Below are 8,764 nucleotides of genomic sequence, written 5' to 3'. Positions count from 1 at the left end.
CAAAATCAAAGATGAGGAAAGAATCATGAGAGCAGCTCAGGAAAAACGAAAAGTTGCCTACAAAGGAGAACCAATAAGACTAAGTTCATATTTCTCAGTAGAAACCATGTAGGCAAGATGACAATGGGAAGACCTATACAAAACTCTGAAAGAAAAAAACTTGCCAATCAAGAATCATATACCCAGCAAAACTGTCCCTAAAATATGATAGTAAAATTAGGATATTTCCTGATAAACAGAAATGAAAAGATTTTGTACTGACCGAGCAACTTTGCAAAAAATTCTAAAGTTTGTTCTTTGAACTGAGAACCAACAACAGCAGAGCACAACCTGAGATTGTGACAACACTACAACATTGTGACAATATGACAACACCACCCAGAACTCAATCCAGATAAAGAAGTATTTAAAGTGAAACAAATCTATAAGATTGAAAATAGAGAACCACAGATATTAATGTATAATGATGTCAAAGGCAAAGCAAAAAGAGGGAATAATGTAGATACAGAACTTCCAAATGGCAGGGATGTCAGGTAGATTTCAAGATAAAACAAACTTTTAAAGCAGGGAAAAATGAATAAATTACAGCATAACCTCAAGGAAAAAATAATACACCTGCACATCAAAATGAAAAAGAGGAAAATCAGAAAGATTTAGTAAGCATTATATAATAAAAATGAACAGAAAACCCATAAATTAAATGAACTCGTTGTAGAAAATTATGTGGAACAAAGAATCCAACAGCACCAAACAAACAAACAAACAAAAAAACCACACAGCAAAATGACAACAATCGATTCATACCTATTGATTATTACACTGACTGTAAATGAATTAAATGTACCAGTTAAGAGACATAAAGAGCAGAATGGATATGAAAACAGGGCCCTTCAGTATGCTGTCTACAAGAAACACATCAAAAAGATGGAGACAGACTAAATGCCCATCAATAGAAGAATGGATAAACAAACTTTGGCACATATATACAATGGAATATTACAAAATGTTGAAGAATAATGATGAATTTGTGAAACACTTCACAACATGGTTGAACCAGGAGGACATTTATGCTTAGTGAAATTAGTCAATCACAGATGGGCAAACATTATCCGAGACCAAGGTTGTAAAAGGTTTTCTTGATGAAAGAAATAATCTATGATGGTTACGGGAGTTGGGAGGTAGAGCAACTTATTCATGGGTTAAAGGGTAGACATGTTAACATGGGTCACGGGGCAGGCGACATACAAGAAAGAAGTTAGCAGAGGAAAGATGAAGATAGCGGGAGACAAAGAGGAATTTGATGGGTGTCTAAAGGCCACAGTTTTGGGGGTTCCACCAGTCTCTTGTCAGACCCATATGTCTGTGGAGTTTTACAATTTTTGAATTTTGTTTCTCTTACTCTGTTCAGGACTTTGTACTGTGGTCTCAGTCACAGTAGTCAATTGTGGTTGTTGTTGTTAAGTGCCATCAAGTCGGTTCCAACCCATAGTGACCCTGAACAGGATTCCTGAGGCTGTAAATCTTTTCGGGAACAGAAATCCTCATCTTTCTCCCACAGAGCAGCTGGTAGTTTCGAACTGTTGACCTTGCAGTTCGCAGCCCGATTCGTAACCACTACGCTATCAGAGCTCCTAGTCAATTGTGGTAGTCTCAAGCTATTGTTAAGATTTAGTTTCTTTGTCTTTAGTTTTCACAAGTGTGACTATGACGTGTCTTGCCATGGATTTCTTTGAATTTATCCTGTTTAGAGTTCATTTAGATCCCTGAACCTGTAAGCTTATGTATTTTGCTAAATTTGAAAGTTTTTTTAGCCATTATTTCTTCAAACACTTTTTCAGTTTCATACTCTTTATCTTTATCGAGTACTACAACTACACAAAAGGAGCTCTGGTAGTGTAGTGGTTACGAATCGGGCTGCGAACCTTAAGGTCAGCAGTTCGAGACTACCAGCCGCTCCACGGGAGAAAGATGAGGCTTTCTATTCCCGTAAAGATTTACAGTCTCGGAAACCCTGTACAGGGTCGCTATGGGTCGGACCCGACTCGACAGCACTTAACAACAACAACAATTACACAAATGTTAAATCTTTTATTATTGTCCTGCAGGTCTCTGGAGCTCAGTTCATTTCTTTTACTTTTTCTGTGTTTCTGTACTGAGTAAACTCTACCAATCTCTCTTCAAGTGCACTGATTCTATTCTCTGTCATCTTTATTACTCAGTTCATTTCAGTGAGGTTAGCGGATTTTTAATTTTGGCTATTGTATTTTTTCAGTTCTTTTGTTTGTATTTGGTTCTTTTTAAATAACTTCTATTTCTTTGCTAAGATTTTACACTTTTTCATTTGGTTCAAGAGAATTTATGATTGCTTGTTGACACATTTTCATAACAAATGCTATAAAAGTCTCTCAATGTCGGATTCATCTTGGAAATAGAATCAGGGATGCCTGTTCTCATTCAAATTGTGATTTTTCTGGATTTTGGTATAACTAATGATTTTTTTTTTTTTTGTAACCTGGACATTTTGATCATTATGCTCGTAGACTCTTCAGATTCGTATCTCAAAAATACACAAATATCAATTCTAGATAGATTAATAATTTAAATGTAAGAAGGATATTTCTATATATGTATTTACCTATGCTGAAAATAAGGAGCTCTGGTAGCGTAGTGGTTACGAATCGGGCTGCGAACCTTAAGGTCAGCGGTTCAAAACTACCAGCTACTCCGTGGGAGAAAGATGAGGCTTTCTACTCCTGTAAAGATTTACACCCTCGGAAACCCTGTACAGGGTCGCTATGGGCCGGAACCGACTCAACGGCACTAAACAACAACATGCTGAAAATATGTCCATGAATAAAGTATACAAGAGGCAAATTTATGAATATTTCTTAACCATAATCAAATACCTGGAGAGACTCAGGACCCAAATCTCAGGGGAGATCAAGATTAATTGGCATTTTATAGGCCTCAAAGACCTGTACATGTTAATAGGTCTTCATGCCAGTCCCACACCTAAGGTCAGATGCCCCATGCCTGAGACCCCATTTGCAAATCTATTAACAAAGACAGGCTCTGTGACCTCAGACAAATTAAGCCTATTTCCTCACTTTTAAAATGGAAATTTGTTGTTGTTGTTGTTAAGTGCCATGGAATTGGTTCTGACTCGTAGTGACCCTGTATAGGGCTTCCAAGGAGTAGCTGGTGGTTTTGGACCACCCACCTTGCAGTTAGCAGTCCAGTGCTTATTCTACAGTTTCACACCGGGACTCCTAAAATGGAAGTAAGAGTGGTATTAGCTTTTTAATAAGATTGTGGGGAGAATGAATGCAATCATGCACAGAAAATGTAAGTGCCCAAAGTCCTTGCCTCCCTCCTGATAAGGCAGGTAGGAGAATTTGATTGAGACCACACATGTAAGTAGACTAGCACAGAGACTCTCCCTTCCTCATCCCTCACCCCTACACACCTCTGGTAGCGTAGTGGTTACGAATTGGGCTGCAAACCTTAATGTCAGCAGTTCGAAACTACCAGCAGCTCCGCGGGACAAAAATGAGGCTTTCTGCTCCCGTAAAGATTTACAGTCTCGGAACTCCTGTTCAGGGTCACTATGAGTCCACGGCACATAACAACAACAACACACACCACACACACAAAAACAAACTTGAAGACCTGAAGTTGCAGGGTGGTGCATCTGCTGCCCCCTTATGGTCAAAGGAAGGAATCACACTGTCCACACCCAGGAATCCGGCGACCAAACTTAGGGTGAAAACTAGCTTAGTTTCTCTCTTATCCTTACTTGCCGACATACACAAAGAGACACTAAGTAGAGGGAAGTAGCTCAGGCTTCCAAGTTTCTCAGTAAAATTCTCTGGGGGGAACCTCCTAGAGTCAGTTTCTTCCTTGTAAAATAAGGAAAATAACCTATTTCAAAGAGGCCTCGTACAAAAATGACATGACTTCCTCTGGCTTCACATGGGGGAAGGAGACTCAAACTCAAAAATCAGCCCAAGATGGAGGCCTGTGAAGCAGAAGTCCAACAGGCCTCCACCTTTCAACTTTCTTTGCTTTATTCAGATACCAGCCATTCTCACACAGAATTCTCTGCTTCTGGGCTTGATAATCCACTGCAGTGGTCACACAGAAGTCAGAGACAATATTCACAATTATGGATTTATTAAGGAAATGAACAAGATACAATTCAGAAGCAGAAACAACTCAGGATTCAGCAGTTCTCTAGTCAAGAATGCCTCTTTTTTTTTTTTTTTTTAAATTTAAGGTTTTTATTGTGAATTGAGTGAAAGTTTTACAGGGCACATCATCAGTTTCACATTCAACCATTCATATAACTTGTTTCATTACATTGATTATAATCCCCTCCATATACCATCAGTTAAAAGTATTTCTCTTTATCCACTTTAGCTTTTTTTTTTAAAAAAACACACAAACAAAAAAACCCATTCAGACATATATAATAAATTACATCTCCAAAGGGCACATTCTGCAAGTCTGCTCCTGGCCACCAGCTCTTAGTCCTTCTCTTCTTAGTTGATGAATCTAGAGTCCTCAGCCGCTCCCCCTCTCCATGCCTCCATCTCTGGCACTGCTGCTTCTCTGGATAAGGTCCTGCATTCTATTTGTGCGTTCCTCTCTTGATGGTCCTAGGGTCCTCTGTTTCTGGACTGTAAGATTAACCACTCCCCTTTTTTTATTACAAAACGTCTACCTTTACAATTGTGACAGTTGCGATTAGTCATGATAACAGTTATTCACTATTGAATCTTACGAATCTTATCCCCATCTCCTTTCACCAGACCCATCTAGACAAGATGATAACTATTCAGTGGGGACTCTTTCTTTCCCCCCACACTCTTAACTAAGCTCCCTCTTGAAACCTTGTAAGCCAGTCACTTCGTGACTTTATTGCCCCCTCATTTTAGGTAGCCAGTGTCTAAGTTGCTCGTTCCTATCTACCCTGTGTCCAGAGAGGAGAGCATCGAAACTTGATTTGAAGACTCTTTCCTTCTCTGTTGGTATTTAGAGTAACTACCGCTCTGAGTATAGGTCAGGTTCATCATGAAGATGTATCTTCTGTCACTGTAGCTGTTCCAGTCTGCTTGTCCTTTCTAGTGGGAATGTCTCACCTCACAGGGTTGTGGATGGGACTCAGGATAAGAATGCCCCTTCTCTGCCCAGGCACACCTCATTCTTGTCTGCAGCCTCTTGGCCATGTTGCTCTTCAACCTCTTCCCTGCTCAGACAAGTGCTACAAAGCACCTCTAGCCAGTCTGTAAATACTCAAAGGGCACATTCTGCAAGCCAGACTCCTACCTGTAGGCACTCAGCTTTCCTCCGTCCATGGGCCAGGAGGAATGCAGCTGTTCTGTCTTTCTAAGTAGGGATCTTATATTCCACTCATAGTTCTTCTTTCTTGATGGTCTTGGAGTCTTCTGTTCCTGCTTCTGAGATGGTTCCTTCTAAACCTAGCAGGATGACAACACTAACCAATACTGGCGTTAGAGTCCCACGCACCCTATTTGCAGGGTCCATGCAATCATTTAGTGGGAGTTAAGACTTTGGGAAAAAAAGTCATTTTCAAGTAAATTCATGGTACCACATCTAGTGAGGAGATGAGAAATGAGAGCCTGCATGTATCTGACTCCAACTGAGACATAATAGAGACTCAGTGATCTTTTTGAACATAATTTCAGGCTTTAAGTTGCATATCATCCTGCTGAGACTTGGTGCTAACTCAGGTGGTTGTTGTTGATAAGTGATATCATGTCAGTTCTAATTCATAGCGACCTTGTATGGAGTTTCCAAGGAGTGACTCGTGGGTTGGAAGCACCAACTTTGGAGTTAGCAGTTCCGTGCTTATCCTACTGTGCCACACCAGAATTCAGTGCTAACTTGTTGTTGTTAAGTGCCATCGAGGCGGTTCCAACTCTTAGTGACTCTGTATAGGGTTTCCGAGGAGTAGCTAGTGGGTTTGAACCGCTGACCTTGTGGCCCAGCACATTATTCTGCAGCACCACACCAGGACTCATAAGATCCTTCATTTTGCTATTGTAGTTGTTAAATTGTTGTGGAGTGAGTTCTGACTCATAGCAACCCTGTATAGGGTTTCTGAGGAGCAGCTGGTGGGTTTGAACCACTCACCTGGCAGTTAGCAGTCCAGTGCTTAACCTACAGTGCCACACCAGGAAGAGAATTGTCTAGGATCTCATAAGTCAGAGGCTGAAGCCAGGCTATAGCTCGGGTCTCAAGAGGAAGTAGAAGGATAGAAGGAGTATTTGAGTTCCTCCTGGAACATTGTCACGTGACAGGAGATTTCCCTCCTCTTTCCCCCTGCTCCACCCTCATGTCTTTGCTACACATGCTGCTCAATATGGAATTCCAACTGCCCAGGCACTCTTGGGCGGCCACACAACTGCCATACCGCCACGATTCTCACGGATCACAGAAGGAAGCATAAAGACTCTATAACTTTATTTGATCCTTGCAAAGGGGTCAGGGAGTGTGTTCGGTTCTGCAGGATGGTCAGTCCCTGAAGGCAAGCAGGAGGCCTAAGAGGAGGCCACAAGCAGGACCTGGTCTGGAGGACTCCGCACTCACAATCTGAGCTCTCTCTAAGACATTCCGAACCTCAGTCACTCGGATACTCCCCACAGTCCGGAAATCTACTAAAAGCCTTTGGTGATAGTGGGTACAGCCCATAAGGAGGATGGTACTATTCAGAAGGCCTGTAAGGAAGAGACAGAGCAGTCAGGGATGCTGTCAAGATTCAAACTGTCTTGCCTCTCTTTCCAAACAAACAAACCCCAACCCACTGCCCTCGAGTTGATTCCAATCCATAGAGACCCTGGATAGTGTTTCTGAAGCTGTAAGTCTTTACAGGAGAAGACAGCCTTATTTTGCTCCTGTGGAGTGGTTGGTGGGTTTGAACTCCCGACCTCACAGTTAGCAGTCCAGTTCATATCCTACAGTGCTGCCAAGCTCCATCTTTCCAACTGCCCCTCAAAAATCAGAAACTGGTCTCCCACCCAAGACTTGGGCATCCAGCACCTTACTGTCTCTTCCCTAGGAAATTCATATGCCTGTGCCCTTGCACCTCCAGATCCCACGGGCCTATCTCAGAGAGATAGTAAAAGTACTAGCTAACGCCTCAAATCGAGTAGGTATTTGATAAAGTTTCATTTTCTCACCTGCCTGAAATTTTAAGGTGGAACTGTAACAAACAGTGGCATCCTGCGGGCAAGATTCAACGCTTATAAAATTTGGGAGGCAATCCTCAGTGTGCATGCCCACACAGGTTGGGCAATTATTGGAAGAAAATTCTTTAGATGTAACAGTGTTGGCCTTGAGTTTCACAATTGGATTCAAGTTGGTCAGGTTATTGCAGAGATAGCTCCGGCAGACTCGGCTATAGGAGGCGACAGACACTCCAGGAGGTGAAACGAGGTAAGACATTTGTGGGGGGTAAGATAAGGCTGAGGTGCAGCCTTTAAAACCCACAACTCCTCTTTTGGTCCCTGAAGAGCAGAGGGTGAGAGAGCTCTGGTCAGTGTCTTTGACGTCAATCAAGCTTTCCCTTTGAGACCCCTGCCCCTCTGCCATCTTTGCCTTGTCCCCACTGTCTCCTCACTGCAGCTACACGGGGTTCAAGTGCTGGGATACCATCAGCATTTCCTTACTCTTTTTCCCGTCAGCCCTGCCCTTTTCTTCTCTCCCAGATTTGGATCTGCCACGGCCATTCTGCCTTCTTATCCAACCCTCACCTCAACCCTGGGAGACTCCTGCCATCGTGCTGACATTATCCCCAAAGACATAATGGTTTAAATAAGGGAAGCTTGAGTCCAGAGCCCCTGAGTGCTGGGGTCAAAACAACAAGCAAGAAGACAGGTCTCAAACCCACTGCCCTGTCACCTGTCTCAATGAATAGTAGTGTCTCCTCGCAGCCTTCCCTCAGCTGGCACACCATGCTTCTCAACAGTTGCCATTTCCAGTTATGTAGGGTAACGGCTCTGAAGAGTGAGGCGGTGGCTTCGTAGCACAAAAGAGCCCCAGCTCCTAATAAAAGAACATTCTTTCTGTCATCTGCCTCTCCTGTTGCCTCCTCAGTTCCAGGACTGGCAACCAAGAGCTCAGTCAACATCGGCCCTGTGTCTTGAGAGGTTCAGGTAACCAGCCCTCCTTCCCCAGTGACATTAATCCAGCCCTCCAGCCTCTGGGGGCCCAAAGCATCCAACCCCGCGTGACATACGAGGCAAAATGAAGATGGCCCCTAGGAGGCAGAGCAGCTTCACAAGGCTCAGATACTGGGGTGCCATGGTCTTGTGTCTAGTTTCTGGATGCTAGAGGTTAATCTGGAACCAATTTCAGTCCAGGGCCCAAGCTGGGTTCTCTTCAATCAACCCGTCTCTGATTCGCCGCTTCTGGAGAGGAAGTTGGTTGTGTCAGTTTCTGTAACACAGGCTTCCTGAGACCTGGGATGCTGTTCTTCCCATCTCCATAGTCTCGCCTCCGATCTAAGCCACACCCACCACCTAAACTTCACAAAGTGTGGCTCTCACTGCCCTCTAGCTCCTCCCACTGGAATATGGTACATGCGGAGGACTTTGGCTTATCCAAAGGATCACTATACACACGCTGTTCTCTCACCAGAGACAAGATGAGAATAGTAAAGGATGCCTAAAATCCTTACGTGTGTGGAAGTTAACTGGCATATTACTGAATAGCCCTTGGTATAAAAAGGAAATTTAAAATA

The 8,764-nt window shown here is 43.0% G+C and overlaps 1 protein-coding gene across 1 annotated transcript; it reads right to left on the bottom strand.

Annotated features, from left to right (window-relative positions):
* Positions 1-6,537: 6,537 nt before the first annotated feature.
* Positions 6,538-8,327, bottom strand: LYPD4 (LY6/PLAUR domain containing 4). Its single transcript, XM_006871390.1, has 4 exons — positions 8,261-8,327; positions 7,924-8,067; positions 7,203-7,529; positions 6,538-6,740 (listed from the first exon to the last, which is right to left on the bottom strand). Exons 1-4 carry the CDS (start codon positions 8,325-8,327, stop codon positions 6,538-6,540), a joined length of 741 nt encoding a protein of 246 aa, XP_006871452.1.
* Between the last annotated feature and the right edge of the window lie 437 nt (positions 8,328-8,764).

The sequence above is a fragment of the Chrysochloris asiatica genome, unplaced genomic scaffold (genome assembly GCF_000296735.1).
Source record: "Chrysochloris asiatica unplaced genomic scaffold, ChrAsi1.0 scaffold00168, whole genome shotgun sequence".
NCBI lineage: Eukaryota > Metazoa > Chordata > Mammalia > Afrosoricida > Chrysochloridae > Chrysochloris > Chrysochloris asiatica.
This window is presented reverse-complemented; position numbering and strand designations above follow the sequence as displayed.

Coding starts and splice junctions, on each gene's coding strand:
- LYPD4 (XM_006871390.1), bottom strand. CDS start 8,327: ATGGCACCCCAGTATCTGAGCCTTGTGAAGCTGCTCTGCCTCCTAGGG. Junction 8,068..8,260: donor GGCCATCTTCATTTTGCCTC/GTATGTCACGCG, acceptor TTCTTTTATTAG/GAGCTGGGGCTCTTTTGTGC. Junction 6,741..7,202: donor CACCTTAAAATTTCAGGCAG/GTGAGAAAATGA, acceptor TCTTCCTTACAG/GCCTTCTGAATAGTACCATC.